Source organism: Oryctolagus cuniculus, chromosome 6 (genome assembly GCF_964237555.1).
Source record: "Oryctolagus cuniculus chromosome 6, mOryCun1.1, whole genome shotgun sequence".
In the NCBI taxonomy this organism is placed as follows: Eukaryota; Metazoa; Chordata; class Mammalia; order Lagomorpha; family Leporidae; genus Oryctolagus; species Oryctolagus cuniculus.
The window spans coordinates 138,686,150-138,708,786 of NC_091437.1; the positions used below are offsets into that span (position 1 = coordinate 138,686,150).

The 22,637-nt window shown below is 33.9% G+C and overlaps 1 protein-coding gene across 5 annotated transcripts in view; it reads right to left on the minus strand.

The window, feature by feature from the left end:
* Positions 1-22,637, minus strand: part of CSMD3 (CUB and Sushi multiple domains 3) — a 1,302,111-nt gene that overhangs the window by 1,007,624 nt on the left and 271,850 nt on the right. For all 5 annotated transcript variants that reach the window (XM_051844773.2, XM_051844775.2, XM_051844772.2 and 2 more), the window contains exon 4: positions 9,154-9,348. In XM_051844773.2, the coding sequence (XP_051700733.2) occupies positions 9,154-9,348 (195 nt within the window). The remainder of the gene's footprint in view (positions 1-9,153; positions 9,349-22,637) is intronic.

Consider the following 22,637-nt stretch of genomic DNA (forward strand, 5'->3'; position numbering starts at 1 on the left):
CTGGGTCTCCCACGTGGGTGCAGGGGCCCAAGAACTTGGGCCATCTTCCACTGCTCTCCCAGGCCATAGCAGAGAGCTGGATTGGAAGTGGAGCAGCAGGGCCTCAAACTGGTGCCTATACAGGATTCCAGTGCTTCAGGCTAGGACTTTAACCACTGTGCCACAGTGCTGGCCCACCTGTGAAACTTTCTTAACCATCTCCAGTTTCCTATATACCATCTACTGTACAACATGGGTATGAAGATTAAATAGGTTACTACATGTAGATGTTTACAAAACTCATTGCCTCCCATGCCCAAAAGTACTCATTAAATGTAAAGAATAAAATGGAAGAAAGCAATAAAACATGAACCTGTAAGTTATTTTTCAATTTTCCATCAAGATTAATCTGACATTCAGCAAGATAAAATTTTCAGTTGCCTCTGATCTTCCATGACATTTTATTTAAATAGATATTTGTTAGAATATAAATGTCAGCATATTATCTGTCTTAACAGCAACATCTCATTTGATAATTTTATGTGTTATGAGTAATATTTCAGTGATTGCATGGTGTGTTTTGAATAAAACAGGGTAGAGTAATAAAATGAGAAATACTTTTATTCAATTGTAGTATTTTGTAATGTGATAATCTTCTAAATATTCAGTTGCATTGACAATGACCTCATTTCCATTGTTTAGAATCACTTTTAATTGCAGATACAAACAGCAGCAGGCAACATTTTAGAAAGGGTTATGAGAGATGAAATCATAACAATTTCAGAAAAGTTAAGCATTAACATGTAAGCAATATTGTTTATAAGAACATGTAACCACATATTAGTGCCATGAATAAAATCTTTGTCAACTGTATTTATATTGCATTTCATATGTAAATGTGAAAATGTAAAAAAACTAGCTTATTTTATAAACTAGGCCTACATTGGATGATAATATATAAATGAAAATTAAGATCATATTGATGGAGAAGCATTAAAGTTTTGGTTGTGTTTTCAGATTATTGAAAATATATTCAAATTTTTAAGTACGCAAAGATTAGATTAGAACTGAATCTAGATATTCAAATTGTACATCACTTGCACTTTGCCAGTGATTTAGGTACTGTGTTTTGATTATAGTGGTTCTATAAATACAGCACTTGATCTTTTCAACATCAAGGCTTCATTTATGCTTCAGTATTTGATGCAGCCTTCGGAACCATATTTCCCCTAGTTTGTAATACTTACATTATAGAAGATACAGATCATGAGAATATGTTATGCTTTCCCAGTAATGTACTACAAAAGAAATTTCTCATTCTATGAATAAGTTTGTTTTTACATTACAAATTATTTTGTAAGAGGATGACCTAACTGTGTGTGTAGATATTTAGGTTTTCTTTCTTTTATTTTTTTTTTGGTTGCCAAACGAATAAAACCCAAATTTAATTCTGATTCTAACAAGAATATAAAAATTCTGAACTTGAATTTTGTATATTACTCTTTCTCTTTTTTCATCTTACTTTCCTTCTTTTATTTTCTCTTGACATTGTTCTTTATTTGAACTAAATTTGTTACTTTTCTACATGTATTATGCTGCATCAAGTATTTTTTAAAATTAGCTATAATTTTAACGTAAATACCTAAACATTTTAATTTAGATTCAATACTATGGTGATTTAAACAAGTATAAGAAGCAGTAAATAAAAAAAAAATTGCCTTCGTCAAAAATAAGAGAAATTGGTGCAGAAAAGCAAGAACAACAAAAACTGTAGAAAAACACTGAAGATCACTTCAGGATGTAAGATATTGAGAGCTAGCTCTTTATACTTGAAAACTATGTAATAAAAATAAAATTTATTTTCTTTTGTTTCAGATTTGTAATTGGGAAAAACCTAAAGAGTATTGATAGGAAGCTTTTAGATTTTTGAGAACAGTGAGTAATTAGATTTTTTTAGCACATTGAGCCAAAATGTAGAGTTTTTGAAGGCACTCATGCTTCAAGATTTAGATCTCAGCACTGCCTCAACTACATACAATCTTCACATTAATTGGTGACCAATAAAGATACTCAGAGAAGAAAGAGTCCAAGACCAAAAATTTGCAAAGTCCTTCCTGAATGACTCAGATAAATTCTTATTATTGTTTTTTTTAGCACAAAGTACAGAGGACCTTCAACAAAGGGTAAGTTCACTAAAATATTCAGTCTTTGGTGGCTATCAATTTCCTTCCTGTATTAATTTATCATAAAGTATTTTAGTTCATCTTTAGAGTGGTGGCTTTACAAAGAGAGACAGAATACCAGATGGTCATTGCCGTGGTTCACTGAGTTTTTATGCTAGCAGGAAGTTAGATGATTGCTTTTCAAGACTCTTGTCATGCACTGAACAGTCTATTTCACCATAGGGGATTTTGAAGCTGTCAATATATTTTGACTAAGCATGTTCCACCATTTTTTTCTTAAGTCAAGGTCCTATATAATCTTTTGAATGATCCTTGAGCACCAATAAAATATAATTTGTCCTTCTTTGTACATGTCATAGAATGTAGACTTGTGTTAAAAATGAATTTTAGTTCATAAATTTCTGTTTTTGTTTTGGGAACATTATTACACTATCTGGTATATTTTCTTTAAAAATATAACTTTTCTCTATACAATCTGGATATATAAAATAAAATTTTCTTTTAAATATGTATTTGCCAAAAATATATAAGCAAAAATACTTCAAATAAACAAAAGTCTTCTTAGAAACATATGGCCCAATGTTACACAGAATTCGCATAGACAGTTATGAGTTAGTTGCCTGAAAAAGTAACTGACTTTTGTATTTTATTTTAAGAATACACATCAGCTATTTTGTGGAAATTGCACAGAAAAAGTAACATGTGAAGATCATTCCATTATAGAAAAAGAACACTCTAAATTAACAATATATTATCATAGCATGCAATATTATAACTCATAAAGATGTAACGATTCTCTCTTTAGTGGAAGGAAATAGAATAGGTTGAAATAATGATGATAGATGAAGGAATGAAAACATTTAAACAGTAGAGTAAGCCAATAAAAATTTTGAATTATTATATGCATAATAGAAACACAAACAACTTCATGAAAGGAGAAAGATGTAATCTACAAATGCAAAGTGGGAAAAATAATGTGTGAGTTGCATGTTAAATTTATGGCTGATTATTGCAGCAGAGAACAGAGTGATTACATGGTCAGAAAGGGCAGTTCTGATTTTCCTCTCTGAAAATAAGAAACACATGGAAAGCTGGTACATATTGCTTATATAGTCTATCTTTCTGCATGAAATTAGAGTGTATATATTTATATATATATAGGCAATAGACCACCAATTAATTCATCCTTTAAATACATAGCTCCCATAGTCAACAGACTGTGAGTTTCGTGAAGCCTGGAGCTCTACAGACTCCATTATTATACTTAGCAGTGTTTTGTGAGTACTGAATTCTAAATATATATGAACCTAATTATTGAATATAACTTCAAGTTTGAGAATACCCAGAAATAAATAATTAGAAATGCTATATCACTTTTGAGAAATATTTTCATTATGATGCATATTACTTGCTGATTTGATCCTAATTTATTGGGTTAATGTGGGACTTATGGTTTACTTCAGTTGCTACAACTCAGAAAAATTAATTCCATTGCCTGTGAGGTCCTATAACTGAAACACATCATTCTCTTTTTCTATCAATTTTCAAGCACTCCATGTCTCAGTGCTATTTTCCTATTAAACAACACATCTTCATGGGTAAATCTTAGCATGTTTGTCTTGTTTTGGCCATAACAATGATAGAAATAAGGTGGTAATTATTACCTGTTAAATACTGTAGTATAAGTATTTTACATATATCCACTAATATGATCTTTACCTTAACAGTGTAAAATAGGTGGAACTACTTACACAAATGAAAAACTGAGATCTGATAAATGAAATATCTAGAGTAAGGTTCTGTATCTTCTCAATGGCAGAATGTGAACAAGCCAAGGCTTTTATTAGTCCACAGACAACTCTTTCTAGAACTTTTGCTGTCTTATTTTAAAACTAGTTTATGTTATATTGGAGCCCCAGGAACATTTTTTACTTGATAGATATTTTAAAATATGGAAAACACAAATATAACATAATAAATGATAGCTATTACTTACACATGCTATTTCAAATACAACACTTCTCTCTATTTAGAAACAGCAACTTTTGCCAGCTTCCATGGGCTAACCATTATACTAATATTTCAAAAATATTATCTCATTCACTATAATTTCTTTAATCTCTGTGATAATCCAAGATAAGTAAAAATATTCAATTTTTGATGCAATGGACACCACACAAACAGATCAACTAATAGACCTTCTGTCCTTACAGACATTTCTTGTGACCTGGTTTCCATCCTGCTGGATACCACTAAAACAATATAAAGAGAAAACTTGCATCATTTAATCAACAAGTGAAATTTCCAAAACAAGATTAGGTGCATGAGAGAGCAACTGAGTCTTGGCCTGATTGCTGTTGGAATAGCTTGTGTTTCCAGGGTGGGATAAACAGCAGGAAAAAACACTTGTAATTTTTTTCTTATGGGCTGACATCCCTGGAATTTTTCTATAGGCTTTGAGGTGGAGATATAATCTTGTTACCAAGTTCTATATGCTTAGTCCGCTTGCTTATTAAAAGACATTCACAAAATGCTTTCATCCTTAGTATCAAATATACTTAAGAGACATTACCTATAGGAATTAGGGCCAGTAAAACTAAAAGGGCCTGAATAATGTTTCTCACATAAAAATGGAAAGCCTCGTGTTGATACCCAAAGTTTGTGGTAAGATATTTTCTGATACAATATCTAAAATAACATGTTTGAAAATAAAAAATAAGCAATCAAAAAGAATTCTTAATGCATGGCTTATGGCATTTTTTTTTTTTATTTTTTGACAGGCAGAGTGGACAGTGAGAGAGAGAGACAGAGAGAAAGGTCTTCCTTTGCCGTTGGTTCACCCTCCAATGGCCGCCGTGGCTGGCGTGCTGTGGCCGGTGCACTGCGCCTATCCCATGGCAGGAGCCAGGAGCCAGGTGCTTTTCCTGGTCTCCCATGGGGTGCAGGGCCCAAGCACCTGGGCCATCCTCCACTGCACTCCCTGGCCACAGCAGAGAGCTGGCCTGGAAGAGGGGCAACCGGGACAGAATCCAGCGCCCCAACCGGGACTAGAACCCGGTGTGCCGGCGTCGCTAGGCGGAGGATTATCCTAGTGAGCTGCGGCGCCGGCCGGCTTATGGCATTTTGATATTCTACAGGACATGTGAGTTCTATTTTTCTTTGCTGTATAACAGTTTACCACTAACTCTGTTATCCTTATGGTTCAGGAAATTACAGTATCACATTCTGTACTTTAGGAGTATAGATTTATTCTTGCTATTAATATTCAAAAATCATCAAGACAATGTAAAACTATACTATTTTTCCAATTTATCCATCATTGATACATTCATAATAAGTCTTAAATATGCTGTGACTTACTCCCTGAATCTTAGTGTATTCTTTCATCAACTGTAGATTTTGGTGGGAGGGGGCATGTGTTGAGGCACAGCGGGTTAAGCTGCCATTTGGGATTCCCATATCCCACAGCCCATATCTTCTTAGCTTCTGATCCAACTTCCTGCTAATGTGCCTGAGAAAGCAGTAGGTGATGACAATAGTACATGAGACTCTGCAACCCACGTGGCAAACCCAGATGGAGGTCTCTGCTCCAGGATTTGGTATGGTCATTCTCTCTCTCTTCCTCTCTCTCACTCTCACTCCCCCTTTCCCTCTCTTTCTATCATTCTCCTTCTGTGGCTCTGCCTTTCAAATAAATCTTTAAAAGTTTGTTAAATTTGTGTGTGTGAACCCAGGTTTAAGTACACTCTAATAATGTTTCTCTTTACATACAGTTTTATTAGTTTGCCCTGCAATAATATAGAAAATGCCATTTCTTTGTGAATTTAAAAATGTTTAATCTAGGAATTGTACATCCATGTTACCTTATCTGCCAACTGCTTTACATTAGTAAGAAGTGTCAGAAGCACTGAGTTGAGAAGAACTCTGAGGCTACATAAAAGCTCAGTGGGAATAAATGTTAAGGAAATGTGTGTCAAGTGGGTGTGCACAAAAGACATGAGCACCAGGTATTTTCATTGCAGACTTAGGGCATAGGAATTAGGCTTCACTTTTTATAGGCAGTATGCAGTTAGCTGCCTTTTCCAAATACTACCAGATGGTGTTAATAAAATTTATTCACCCCGTGAACAAATACAAAAAAGTCGTGCATTATACCCTCTAGTTTGATGTGGCGTTCATTTTTTTCTTAATTAAACTATCATTGTTAAGTAGAATCAAAAAGCTCTTTAAAAGCAAAGGTTTTGTCAAGGAGAGACTCTATGTAAACTCCAGGAGAAGTAATAAGCAGATCATTACAGAGTGATCAGCCCCCTGCAAAGTTATAAATTAAAGAATCAGTATGCTATCAAGTGGCAAAAACAGAAGAGGAAAGACACGGAACGGAATGAGTAGTCTCCTATCTTTTCTTTTGAAATGAATGACAACCACACACATAGTACTCTATTAAGTTTTAATTAAAAATTTGGTTAGTGAGAGATAGATTGTGAATTAGAAAATTAGATCATATGCTCTATAAAGTATGAGTTAGCTTCTACTCCAAGCCAATGAATATTAGTAACACATGAGAACTACTTTTGAGGCTGGAAATGAAAATTTGTATTTTCTACATGAATTACAGCCTCATTCAAAATATTCTTGCTCTATATAGTCTGTATTTTTAGCCATGCTCTATGAAATCTTTTAAAATGTTGTCCCTAGTTGAACTTCCTTCCACTCAATTGGGAGACATTAATACCTCCCCTAGCAAGATACCCAGCATATTCTACAGATTCTGCTAGTGATGCAATTATCACACATTACTGTAATTGATTATATTACAGCCTGCCCGCTGACCACAGAATCTTGAAGACCAGATTGTTTCTTAATATATTGATGTTCAGCACATGAAAAATGCTTTTCACAGGGTAGACCACTAATGAATACATTGAATGAGTAAAGTTATTCAGTAGTATTATTACCAAATCAAAGATAAGGTGAGCTTGGAAGACTGAAGTTAAACAGGCATCATTTCCAAAAGTCGCATGCCATTTTTATCATAGATGAAAAATGATACAGGTCACATTGAAAGCTAAAGGAAATAAGCTTCAGGGGCCTGGGAATGAGGAATGGGAAAAAGGGGATATATATTCTGGCAATATAGTTTAACTGGGAAACAAAATGGAAACAGCAGCAAAACAATAGCTTTTAGTGTTAGTCTTAGATAGAGGGATACTTGATATTATCCATCTCAAATTCATCTTTGTTGACCATGTAGCCTTTCTTTAGGCAAGATATAGTAACATGTTAAGGATAAGTGGATGATAGAGCTAACTTAAATAATGTAGGGTATACCTGACACTTGGTGCGTGTCACCGCATTCAACTTTTAGCAGTATTTATGTTTTAGTATCTTATCTCTTCGTACCATTATAGCTAAAGGAATTGTTTCCAAAATAGCAGTTTTTTCTTAAAGGCTCTCGTTAGTAAATGGCAAATCAACATTCAGAATAATGTCTTCCTGATTCCAAAGTCTATTGTCTGGAATGAGGTAGAGGAGCCCCAAAACAGAGATTAATATTCAGGTAATGTTGAAAATGCTCCATTGAAACCTCTAAATGCTTCTTGGTTTTACATGTCATAAGCCTCTATTGTTAGAATGTTTTAAAATGTTAAATATTTTAAGTATTTTTAAAATTTTGTATTTTTGCTTAGTTGAAAGGCAGGTGCATGTGTGTGCACAGATCTTTCAGCCAGTGGTTCACTCCCCAGGTGCCTGGAAGGTTAGGACAGCTGAAAAAGGACCAGGCTGAAGCTACCACCTGCTGCCTCCCAGGATGTGCATTAGCAGGAAGTTGCAATCAAAAACAGAGCCAAGGTTCAAACTCTAGTACTTCCATATGTGATAACAGTGTCCCAAGTAGCATATTGACTACTGCACCCAAAACCTGCTATGGTTTTAAATATTTTAACAAGTGTTTTTGATTTGGGGGGTTTATACACACACACACACACACACAAATCCTGACTATATGCCTTTTGGCAAATTCATGTCTATTACTCCATGTCCTCTTATTATAAAAATACTTTTTAAAGAGAGATGCAAATTATTTTTATGATGTTTCAAAGCAGTAACAGGCTCAAGCTTTGGAATCAGAATGGTTCGTACATGCCCTCCCTTCCATCACACATTGCCTTGGGAGAAAATTCTTCATGGCCCTGACAGATTTCTGCACATCTTGTGTGCAGAATTTCTACTTTTCATTTTTCTCTTTGTATCAGAGATTTCAAAGATGTTTGTATCGAAAATCACTAAGGAGGATTCAAACGATGTCTTTCACCAGAATAAAGGACAGGTTTGCTTATAGCCTTAGGAAATAGCACAGTGGCTCCCTCCAACAAAGGGTGGGTGTGCTATGGCCCATTATAAGAGAATAAGGTTCCTAAGCTCAGGAGTCATCTCTTATGGCACCATTTAGTATGAATGTAGGCATCACATGCTCTATTGTTCTATATGAACTGGGTCCTGGGGAATTGGCACAAAATCTGACACACTAGCTCCTTGTACTACTCCTGAATAATAAACTATCCTTGTTTCTGACCAGAGAGGCTTCTTTTATCACTGAGGCAGAGAATCTTGTTAAACTTACAAGTAGAGTAAAATCTCACATTAAATATATTATCGTGTTTTCATCATAAAATAAATAATCCTTTTAGTACAAATATTGAATGTTACAACATTATTAATTTCATAAATACCCATGTTAAGTCCTCTACTGGAATTCTTTAAGTGAGTCAGAGATCCAGTCAATATTTCTCAATGAAAGTAAGATAACGACTTTGAAAGCCTGAATTAAATTTCTAAACATCATAACAACATATGCTTCAGATTCTGTAAAAAGAGCAACAACTAACATTGTTTATCTTAATATACTGACTGATTACAACTCTTATTTTAAAAATGCCTTCATTGTGTTGAACAAGTTTGGTCTCAATATCAAATAAAACACTGTTACCTCTACAGATGGGAACAGGAAAATCCCAGGAGGCTGTATTAACTGAATTGGCTATGCAGGTGAGTTGAGGGTGACCGTCAAGGATATAACCAGTAACACAGCTGTATCGGATCTTGTCACCAACGTCGAACCTTGTACCATACAAAACACCTTTGGGTGGAACTCCAGGGTTTCCACAAGAGCTACTCTGCAGTTCTGTAGAACAGGAGGAAAGAGAGAGTTTTTAGTTATTTTAATACGTATTTTAATATTTTACATTTATAAAATTATATGTAGACATGTATATCCTTTGTCCTTTGTTGAAGAGTCACAAAAAAAAAAATAATTGTCTTCTATTTCAAGACATGTACCAGTAAAATATGGGAAGGGAAGATACATTTTACTGTATAAATAGTCATTTTCTTGTGCTGGGCAACTTTAGGAATTTTATATTAGTATTCATAGAAAGCTTTGAAATCAGTAAAGTAAAACTGAAGGAAGCCAGTTATGTGGCTTCCTCAAAGCTACATTATCAAGACAGTAATGAGAACCTCCCCAGTATTTGATGCTTTTGCTTAATCCAAAACAATGAGCATGCATCTAGAAAAATAGATATTTGGGGTTATAAGCTTCTTTTTCATTTAATTGCATGCTAGAGAATGTGTGATAGAATTTCAGCTCTATTTGTTTAATCTTCAATGTATAAGAACTGTAGTATAAGTAGTGACATTTTAACTAGATCAATATGCAAAATATACATATATATATATATATATCATATTTAACCTCTTCCAGTTTCTAATTGGTTAATTCCTAAAAATAAATGAGTGCAGAAATATAAGATTTTTTTAAACTAGTATTTCAGAACATCTAATTTCATCCAAAATATGCACAGGGCTGGCGCTGTAGCACAGCGGGTTAAAGCTCTCGCCTGAAGCACCAGCATCCCATATGGGCACCAGTTCTAATCCCAGCTACTCCTCTTCTGATCTAGCTCTCTGCTATGGCCTGGGAAAGCAGTAGTAGATGGCCCAAGTCTTTGGGCCCCTGAACCCACGTGGTAGACCCGGAAGAAGCTCCTGGCTCCTGGCTTTGGATTGGCACAGCTCTGGATATTGTGGCCATCTGAGGAGTGAACCCACAGATGAAAGACTGTCTCTGTCTCTACCTCTCTCTATAACTCTGTCTTTCAAATAAATAAATAAATCTTTAAAATAAAATAAAATATGCTCAAACTAGCAGAGTGTACAGGATAGGTATGAATTAATTTTCTTTGTGTTACTTTCTAAATTTTATATAAATCATTATATAACTTTATCCTATGAATAATAGTCCATAAAACACAAGTAATATTAGGGTAAAATGTATTCCAATCTAAGTAAAGTGTGTAGTTTAGTTAATAGCATTATAAAATACTGATTTTGAAGTTTTCACAATTGTACTATGGTTACCTGAATAGTTAATACTAAGGAAAGCTAATTAAGGGTTTATGGGAACTCTGTTCTATTTTTGCAAAATAGAATTAAAAACAACACTATGCTACAAATAAGGAAATATATGTGCATTTTGTCCTGTGTTCATTTCATTTTGTTTTATAAATTCCATACAATATTGTTACTGCATTATTAAAATAAGCAATTATTATACACTAGTATAATACTGGAAATCAATGCCAATATTATATAAAAATATTAAAGTACAAAATGATTCATATTGTGTAGCTGCAGTTTTAATCAGCATATCATTGTGTGTAAATGTGTAATAATTACACATAGAGATAACATTTGTATCTTTTTATGCATAATGGATGGGAATATAGTAAATTGTGTGTTTAATGCATCTTTATTTGCCTTATAAATTTTCAATGCTAAAAAAAGATACTAATTAATTTCAAATATCAGGTCATTTTAATTGATGAAAGATTATGGAGGACAGAACATCCGTAGAACTTATGATCTATTTTAGAGTTTAAAATATTTACACTGAGTTTCAAACACTCATCTTAGGTATCTCTAACATAGAAAAGTAAATAACTAATATTTATTAAATATAATTTGTTTCTATAAGCAATAGCAATTTCATTAAGACATCGTAACATTTGTAAAATGTTTGAAATGTCAATATCCAAGGATAATTATTTCTAATATTTCAATTCAATATTTCACCAAGGCATATATTTCTATTAAAACTTTAAGTATCTGTGAATTTTAAACAATTAAAAAAGTTTTGAATTCAAAAGTAGCCTATTCTGACATATTAAATATTTTGGAAAATTCATTTCATTAATAGATCAGATGTTTCCTGTGAGAGATGTTGAGGTTAACTAGTTTTGATAAAATGAATAAGAATTCAGTCCTCTGAATATAATTATAACAAAGGAAATACTTTAATGAAACTACCAATTTTGACCTTAGAATCAATCTACTTCTCTCCCTTCCATCATCTAAAATATAATTAGGGTTGAGACTTCAATTATCATAAAGTTATATATCTAGGAAAAAAGCAGTTTCCCAGTTATTTCACAAGAAGCACTTAGATATGGAAATAAAGAGAGTTCTAAATGGTTGTTAAACTCAGATTTAACTTTGATATAAATTAACTAATAGATGCTACCCAGATCAAAGTATTACAGCAAAAAATGGAACACATATCAGGTGAAGAAAGGAATGAACACTGTGTCGAATCTTAAGATTACCTAATCTCCTGCATTGTTGCTCAGTTGTTTCTAAATGTATAGACTGATAAAAATTTAATCTATTTCAAAATGAAACTCTAAGAAGATAATTCCAAAATGTAACTGTTTCTAACTTGCAGGAAATTCCCATAGATAATTTTCCTTGTTTACTATCTTCATAAATAAGAATGTCTGATCGTTACTTTTTAGACTGAGTAGCATATAACGAGTTAAGATATTTCATATTTAGATGTATACATCCAAATTCTTCAGTTATTGTCCATGAATTCTACTTTTTCTTCTCTCTAAGACATCTAAAAATATTTATTTTCATTTATTTTTAACTTCTTGAATGGGAGGGAAACAGAGACAGAGAGAGAGAGAGAAAGAAAGAATATCTCCCATCTGCTGGTTCACGCCTCAACAGTCAGGGCTGGGCCAGGCTGATGCTGGAAGCTAGGAATTCCATCTGATTCTCTGATATACAGTGGCCTAAGCCTCCCAGGATACATTAGCAGGAAGCTTTATTGAAAGTGGAGTAAAACTGAACTGAGTCTCAACCTACTATTTCACAACACATACCCAACCAGCCTTTTGAGACTTCTCTCTCAGCCATGTCTATTTTAAGAGGAGAGCCAAGAATGATATTAACTTAATAATTGCATAAACTACTGTGAAGAATGCTATCTTCTGAATTAACATTCTTTTCTTTGTCTTCTTTAAAAAAATTTAGACTACAACCTATTTGAACTCATGAATTAAACCAACTTTTGCTTAATAAAAGGGTTGAAAAGCTAGGATAAACTAACTTTTAGGCATTATTTTTTACTAGCCACAAAGAGTTTGAATTTCAGGGATATAAAGAACACGTATTCATCAAACACGCATTAAAGATATCCAATTTTTGCTTGTTACCCTAGTGTGCTTTTGAAACAAGGAATTACAAAGGAAGCAGAGTTACTAAATTGACTAGTTATTGCCTTTTTTCAGTAGATGATATTAATATATTGATTTAAATTTTTACGTAGGTACATTAAAGCAATTACATAAACTGAAAGATTCTCATTTCATATGCCATAATCCAAAGATTAAAATGGAATTGAAATGGTGGCGGGAGTAGTTTAAAATTATTTTCACCAAATTGTTGATTGAGCACTTACTAAGATTTTAAAATACAAATAAAAGCAAATAAAAGAAACTTTTATGCGCAGAAGCCCAACTTGATTTTTATTCTTGGAATCTATGACATGAGCTTTGTTTGTAGTTGAAACTCTAATAAACATGAGTTGACAATTGGGTGAATTCATATCACTAGAAACTCAGTCTGATGACTTTTCACTAAAAATGTAATATGTACAGACCCTTTATGTTGAATTTGCTGTTCTATTCCTAATTATTTTTGAAGATTTATTTATATATTTGAAGGCAGAGTGACAGAGAGGCATAGAGAGAGAGAGAGAGAGAGAGAGAGAGAGAGAGGTTCACCATCCCTAATTCACTCCCCAAATGGCTGCTGATCTGAAACCAGGAATCTGGAGATTCTTCCATGTCTCCCACATGGATGCAAGGACCCAAGCACTTGGGCCATCTTCCACTGCTTTCCCAAACCAAATCAGAGAGCTGGATCAGAGGTGAAACAGACAAGACTCAACCCAGTGCCCATATAAGATGCCAACACTGCAGGTGGCGGTTTTACCTGCTATGCCACAGCGCCAGCCACTCCTAACAAATTACTGAGTCAATTTAAAATTCATCTGTTTTAAACTTGAGATATGTGTATTTTATTTATTCTGTCTTATCTGGGTATTGAAATTGTTGGCAAACAATATAAAGGCATTTTAGTAATATAAACTGTTCTAAATTGTAAGAAATTTTTTTATAGGGGCCAGCGCTGTGGCATAAGGGGTAAAGCTGCTGCCTGCAGTGCCAGCATCCCATATGGGCGCTGGTTCGAGTCTTGGCTGCTCCACTTCCAGTCCAGCTCTCTGCTATGGCCTGGGAAAGCAGTGAAAGAAGGCCCAACACCTTGGGCCCCTGCACCTGTGAGGGATACCTGGAAGAAATTCCTGGCTCCTGGCTTCGGATCGGCGCACCTCTGGCCATTGCGACCAATTGGGGAATGAACCAGCAGATGGAAGACCTCTCTCTCTCTCTCTCTCTCCCCCCCATCCCTCTCTCTCTCTCTGTCTCTCTTTCTCTCTCTGTGTAACTCTTTCAAATAAATAAATAAATCATTTTAAAAATAGATTTTTTGATACAGCAGAGAAATTCCTGGGAAAAGATTAAAGATAATTTTTTTGCCTTCCGCATTTTATTTTTTTTAAACTTGTATTTAATGAATATAAATTTCCAAAGTACAGCTTATGGATTACAATGGCTTCCCCCCCATAACGTCCCTCCCACATGCAACCCTCCCCTTTCCCACTCCCTCTCCCCTTCCATTCACATCAAGATTCATTTTCGCTTCTTTTTATATACAGAAGATCAGTTTAGCATACATTAAGTAAAGATTTCAACAGTTTGCTCCCACACAGAAACATAAAGTGAAAAATACTGTTTGCGTACTAGTTATAGCATTAAATCTCAATGTACAGCACACTAAGGACACAGATCCTACATGAGGAGTAAGTGCATAGTGACTCCTGTAGTTGACTTAACAAATTGACACTCTTATTTATGGCATCAGTAATCAACCTAGGCTCTCGTCATGAGCTGTCAAGGCTATGGAAGCTCCCTGAGTTCACCGACTCTGATAATATTTAGACAAGGCCATGGTCAAAGTGGAAGTTCTCTCCTCCCTTCAGATAAAGGAACCTCCTTCTTTGATGACCCGTTCTTTACACTGGGATCTCACTCACGGAGATCTTTCATTTAGGTTGTTTTTTTTTTTGTTTTTTTGTTTTTTTGTTTTTTTTCCCCAGAGTGTCTTGGCTTTCCATGCCTGAAATACTCTCATAGGCTTTTCAGCCAGATTGGCATGCCTTAAGGGCTGATTCTGAGGCCAGAGTGCTGTTTAGGACATCTGCCATTCTATGGGTCTGCTGTGTATCTCGCTTCCCATGTTGGATCATTCTCTCCTTTTTTATTCTATCAGCTAGTATTTGTAGACACTAGTCTTGTTTATGTGATCCCTTTGGTTCTTAGTCCTATCATTATGATCAATTGCGAACAGAAATTGATCACTGGGACTAGTGAGATGGCATTGGTACATGCCACCTTGATGGGATTGAATTGGAATCCCCTGGTAAGTTTATAACTCTACCGTTTGAGGTAAGTCAGCTTGAGCATGTCCCGAATTGCACATCTCTTCCCTCTCTTATTCCCACTCTTATATTTAACAGTGATCACTTTTCAGTTAAGTTTCAGCACTTAAGAAGAATTGTGTATTGATTACAGTATTCAACCAAAAGTATTAAGTAGAACAAACAAAAAAAAAAATACTAAGAGGTTGATGTACAATGTAATACTTTATCATTTTAGTATTTTTTTTATTCTAGTATCATTGGTTGAACTCTGTAATTAACACACAATTATTCTTAGGTGTTTAAATTTTAACTGAAATGTGATCCCTGTTAGGAATTTGGAAAACATTATGCTGAGTGAAATAAGCCAATCCCAAAGGGACAAATACCACTTGTTCTCCTTGATAGGTGACAACTAACTGAGCACCAGAAAGGAAACCTGTTAAAGTGAAATGAACACTAGGAGAAATGGTGACTTGATCAGCCCTCACCCTGACTGTTGATGAGCAACTTGATATTTTATCCCTCTTACTATTTTTTTTGTTTGTTCTACTTAAAGATAATTTTTTAAAAAATTCAATTGTGTTATGAGAGTATAGTGACATCCTTCTACATTACTTAAAAGAAAAATTTAGATAAATTACTTGGCAAGGAACACAAACTAATTCACTAACCAGAAACCCTTCAAAATGATGTCCCCTTCACTCTTTTTCCTCAAAGGGAAGTCTTTCCATCATTAAATGTTTGGTGATTGAATTTTAGCAGCTCTTCAGAAGGGAATAACTGACAAAATAATTGAAATCCATTTGAAATGTTCAGAGTTTCTGAATGAGCAAATATTTTCATAAGCATATATTTATATACACTGTATGGGTTTAACAATACTAACTTTACTGGAAAATTACGTTAGTATTATCATAATTTTAAAATGATACATACATATCATTTATAAGTATGTTGATATGATTATATAAAAATATTTAGGTCATACACCTAGCAAACAATATGTTGTAAAACATTAGGTTAATAAATTATGGCTTTATTGTTATAATCAATTTTGTGCTTGAGAAATCTAAATTAGATGTAATTATGTTAGGGTCTACTAGTGGCAGTGTCATATGTATCAAATCTTATGAAATGCTAAATGTCATTTCTTTCTTGATGTTCTAAAATTCATCAAAAATAGAATTTAGTAAAGGATAAAATTCAGCTATGACTCTAAGTCATAAATGAAATTCAAGGTCTACCCTCAAATTCTGGCAGAAAATTTGTATAACCAAACTCATAAGTTTCCTGTAGCTGTCATTGATCCTTTATTCTTTCCTCAGTTGATTGGTGTATCATATACCATGCCAGGCATCGTGATTATCAAGTGATGTCTTTGGTGTATTATAATTAACAAAATCCAGATAATATTAAAAATAAGAAACAATTTAAAAATTTTAAGGTACAAGTTAAATCCTTAAAAAGAGTATATAAAAGATTACATGATAACAGAGTTTTTGTCATGGTTTCCTTGGAGAAATTCAATAAAAGTCTGTCAAGCAATTTAGAGAAACAAGAGCGACTTATACTAATAAACACACTGAGGCAGCCTTAGCTTAAGAAAATCCCCAACTTGTGGGGAACATATGTACAGTTGTAAAGGCAAGATGTTTTGTAAATTATGGGAAAGAAAACCTGACCTGGAAAACTGGAATGAAAATTTGAAATAAAGCATAAAGGGCTACTTGAGTACAGAATCGTATAATTATTCCATCAAATAGATGAAACATGATCCTACTGAGATCAATTAATATTGCTTTAAAACATTGTACAATTTTATCTACTAAGGGAAGTGAAATCAAGTTGTTTGTACTTCTTACAGAAAATTAATCTCAGGATTTATTTCCCAAATGATTAAAATTAATTTAGAAGAGTATAACATCAAGCTGAAGGGAAATGTTTTGCACCTAGTACCTCTAATTCTGAGACTTTAAAGTACTTCACAGACTAATACAGTTTCCCATCTTTTTTTAGTGATACAAAATGTTCTTCATTACAGACACAAAACCATTTCATTCACATGGAACATAACCGTGTAGTTTGAGAATTCACCTGGAGACTGGTTTCTACAAGCATTTTGAGAATATTTTGAATCACTTATTGCATAACAGGTCCCCATAGACTTTTCTTTCAGTGCAGATAGCTGAATAAAAGGTATTTCTTTGTAAATTTTCTTCTTCACTGGACTATGAGCAGCTTGAGAACAGGGGCTCTAATTCATCTTTGTGTATCAAGATTTTAATACATTGTGTTGTAAGCAAGAAAGAAAGGATTTTTGTTTATGAAGTTACCTACTTTAGTAGAAAAATATAAAAAAATGATCATCACACAGAGTTTATAGAAGTGCTGTAATACAAAACAATAGAGCAGAACCTATAGTGTAGAACAGTTATAGTAGATAATGAATTACTTTTGTCATAATTTTGATTCAATCACAGTGAAAACATCATCGTATATAGGTCAAATTACATTGTTATGTCATTCAATTCTGTTTTGCTATGAAAATGCATTCAATTCTGTAAGGCATTTTATGTCCAGAGGCATACTAAACGACTAGTTATGCCACTGATCTCAGCTGGATGCTAGAGATGGTGGGAACAAGAGTCTACATTTGCCATTTTGGAAGTCATCCTAATACTTCAAAAAAATTCTGAGTTGATAATCAATAGGGCAAATAACCACTATGCGTTGTTATTATTTTAACTTAATGAGAAGTTGGCCAAATTAATTATTGGCTAATGGAAAAGAAATGAGTGTAAACTAGTGCTTTCTTGGCAGGTTTGCCTAGGAGGAAAATAAATTACTAGATTGATTTTAGGGGGAAATGAACACTGATTAAAATGTATCTCAAGCAGTATGTAAAAATGTATTATTTTTATATAGATGTAAAAAAATTAGATTCAATTTACAATGATTCTTCAAAAGTTGTTGGAAATGGAATTAAAGCATGTTTGGATGCAAAAATTTGAAGTCCATGCATGATTCTTTTCATAAAATTCAGTTTCCATGAAATTTTTGAAGATTCCTCTTATTACTGAATTTCAATTTTTTTCACAGAAAGAACTTATTTTTATTTGATTTTCCCAAACACTTTGAAATACTTTCACATTTCTAATAAAGTTTGAAATAAAAGAGTTAGTACAAAAATAAAAATATAAAAATGTATGCTACCTAGGTAAAATTCACTTTTGATATTGGAATGTATAGTCACAGCCCAATAGCAATACAAAAAGCACATTTTGAGAATCAGATCAAGACTACTGGTCAAAGGCAATGTAGAAAATCCTTTGTACATTGTACAAAGACTAGCCATTAATCGATATATTAATTGAACCTTGTAAATAGGCAGTTAATCCTCTTTCAAGTTCAAATACCTGTGCTCCTTTTTTTGTGCAAAATCTTACTCCACAAAATGAATTAATGAAAACAATATGTTTTCATTGTTTAAACTATCTAACCACCAATATATTAAGAAAATAAGGTGGAAATACCATGGAATATGAAAAAGTATAATTATTAGAAACTATCATCCTTTACAGCTACCAGATTATCAGTGGAAAGGAAATAAAATATAGAAGGGAGGCATATTAGTAGCTATACTCACATTAAAGTTACTAAAATTGGAATAATGCTGCATCTGGCATGGGTAGCTTTTGATAGTTTGATGCAGAATAATAGGAAATTATGAATAGACTCTCTTCTCCTTATGACAGAATTGGGACACGTATCTGAATTAAGAATTGGATGAAAGTAATTTACTTCTTTAAAAAGATTGTTGAACTTATCATGGATAATTTACTGTGTTATATATTCATCAAATATGATGAGTGAGAGATGCCTTTGTATTTTAGCAATTAATCTATCACTAAATAATTATGGAAGTCTGAGGCATAAATTTCAAAAGGGAACAAACAATGACACTGTTTATTTCTTCTTGGAACTTATATCTCAGTTAGAAAGCTAAGACATGCATAATATGACCTTCTAGAAAATAAAATTTATTCCATAAGCTAAAGTAAAATAATTTTGCTTATCATGTGCTTACAGAAAAGGATGACTATTGTATAAAATAAGGAGGATTTTAACTAGAGAGGATTCCAGAGAAGAGGCTAATAGATTAGAATCCATAGAATGTGCAAGATTGGTCAAGGAAATTAGGCAAAACAGGTGGTCTTGAATGGAACACCATACATCTGAGGAAACACAGAATCAAACTTCACAAGAGGAATTTAGGGTTTCAATTTGGAGAGACTTAGAATTAATCATTTAGAGTCAGTGCTAAACTGTAACTGCTACCAAGCAACCCCAAAATGAAACAGTTAAATAAGATAGCAGTATCTTCCTTCCCTGTAATTCTAGGATTGTTCTAGGCTAGGTAGAATGACTATGCCCTCAGGACATCAAGGACTCAGATTTTTTCCATATTGTTGCTGTATTCTCCCCTAGGGAATGGCTTTGAGTGCAAGCTGAAGCTGGACTGGTGAAAAATTGAATTCTGATGCTCCTGAGCATTTTTTCAAGTGCCTGGAATCAACCCAGATCCCCATAAATCAATGACTGGACACCATTAAAAAAAAAAAGATTTATTTATGTATTTAAAAGTCAGAATTAGAGAGAGTGAGAGACAGAGAGATCCTTCATCTGCTGGGACTGCAATGGCTGCAGCTGGGTTGGTTGGAAGCCAGGAGCCAGGAGTTTCTTCTGGGTCTCCAATGCAGGTGGAAGGACCAAAGGAATTGGGCCATCTTCTGCTGCTTTCCCAGGCCATAGCAGAGAGCTGGATTGGAAGTAGAGCAGCCGGGACTTGAACTGGAGCCCATATGGGATGCTGGCACTGAAGATGGCAGCTTTACTCACTATGCCACAGCACTGGCCTCTAATGTACAATTTTTAAAGTCCAAACTTTTCCACCTTGATTCTGGGCTCCTAATATTTATTTGGCTGAAGAATTATCTTAATTCATAGAATTGGAAAGATAGGAAAATATGAGAAATCCCAATTTATTCTTTTGGTTTTCAATCTCATTAACTAAAAACATTTCTGAATCCCATATGGAAAAAATGTACAAAACAGTAATCTTTATGGGAGAAGTAATTCTGGGGAAATAGAAACCAGAGCCATTATAATTTTCTGGATTACAAGGAATACTGTTTTGCTTTTTACCGTAATGCTGAAAGTTTTCTCCTTATAGAGTCAGCTTTAAATAAAAGTGTGGAAGAAAGCTGAAACCAAATTAAGGTGCTTGTTCCAGCTGGTTTACATCATGTAGTTGACCCTTTCATTAGACAATGAAATATAATAAAAAAAAAAACTCCATTAATGGAATCAAATAAACCTGGCTTTGATTTCACCCCCTGCCGTTTACTTGTATGTAACCTACAAAGTTTTTATTGCTTTAGTTTCTTTTTTGCTACCATCCTCATTACTGATATTTTTATGTGTACTTAAGCTAATTTATAGGGACTCCCTATGGTTTTAACTATGTTGTGAGTTTCTTGAAATCACTATATTCTACCATTCATTTAATGGTCATTTGTTTTGTACTGAAAAGTTGGCCATTTACACATGAACTAATTTTTCTCAGAAAAATATGTATTATGAGCCTTGAGTTCAGTTGAATGTGTCTGATGTAATTTCATTCAAAACACGTCACATTTAACAAGGGCAAAGTTTTCCTAATGATGAATTTACATTGTTATTCAGTTTGTTTATCTTTACTGAAATCTTAACATTCAGAATGTATTTTACCTTTTTAAGCATTGACACCTACTAATCATGCTAACTAGTTGTGTTACTGGTTATAGCTCAGAGTATAGTACAATAAGAATTGCTTCACTAAGCTATGAAAAACTAATTGAAACCAATTATGACAATTATCTCTCTGTTCAATTGCTTGCACTAGACTCTTCCCCATTTTATACTGTCAGGCTGCATACAATTTTCCCTGATGTGACCTACCCAATTGCATTTCAGGCTTTATTCAGTGAGCAAGCATACTTCTGATTAAAATTAATAGGAGCTATGCATGGATTGAGTGAGGACTGAAGTTATTAGGATTGTAATATGAATATAAGCGAGAATTAAGTATCATTGGACCTTCTTATTTTAATTAAGCACCTAAACACTCTTAATCAAGCATATAATTAAATTTAAGAGGAAGTGTATTGTGTGCTAATTGCCATTGATTATTAATAATATGCTTATTTATGCATGCACACTCTAAAATGGCATATATCTCCAAACTGTTTCTGAATAACAATAAGTGAGTTCTGCATAATGAAACTATTAATGAAATGGAATCTTATAAGAAATGCCAGACAAGAAAATAGCTCAGATCTCAGAACTCTTCTTCCCTAACTTTTCCGTTTGAAAAATCACAGCAAAGCACATGAATTTACATAAGAGAACACCAATAATTGTATTCTGCTTTGTTTTCTCAATTAAGTAGTTTTCAGGGATAAAATATGTTATGTGATTATTTCACTGAAATTTCAGTAAAGAATTCATGTGCACTAAAAAAATTAATGCAATCTTTATTTTAGCTTTCAAAGTAGTAGTTGTTCTTTTTTTCTGCTATTGTATTTAAATGATTTTTATTATAAGCTAGAAATGCATCTTTTTCTTTTGCTCATTTACTCACATGATATTATCTCATGGTTATTTGCTTATTAAGTACCTGCTGCATGTCACACATTGGGGTAGGTCTGGAGATGTAACAGCATACAATATATACCCTTTACCTCAGTAGCCTGTTTACTACATTTGTGAGCAGAAGTTGTAGAGAGACCTAGACAATATATGAAAAAAATTAGTGTATTATTAGATGATTAAAAATGGAAAGTTTGGGGGCTGGTACTGTGGCACAGCGGGTTAACGCCCTTGCCTGATGTGCTGGCATCCCAGTGAGGTGCCGGTTCGAGACCCAGCTGCCCAACTTCCTATCCAGCTCTCTGATATGGCCTGGAAAAGCAGTAGAAGAAGTCCTTGGGCCCCTACACCGACGTGGGAGACCCGGAAGAAGCTTCTGGCTCCTGGCTTCAGATGGACACAGCTCCAGCCATTGTGGCTAATTGGGGTGCGAACCAGTGGATGGAAGACCTCTTTCTCTCTGCCTCTCCTCTCTCTGTGTTACTCTGACTTTCAAATAACTAAATAAATCTTTAAAAAATAATGGAAAGTTGGATGAAACATTCCAGGGAAATGAAACTGCAACTACAAATACCTTGAAGCGTAGAATGCCTGGATAGTCAAAGGGATAGTGAGAGTACACTGTAGGTGGAGTGGACTGGCAGAGGGAGAAACTGGAATGAAACAATGTTATAACATTAAAACAGCTAGCTAATGTCCAGATAATGTCTTTGAAGATATTTTAACTATATTTTTAATTTTTTCATATGATATCTGCTTTCTCTCAAAAATGTGTTCTATATTGATTTCCTTTGTTTTTAAATGTTATTATTACTTTGTATTAGAGAGACAGAGAGACAAAGAGAAAGAGAAATTCATATGCTGGCTCATTCCCCAAATGCCCTCATTGCAGGAGC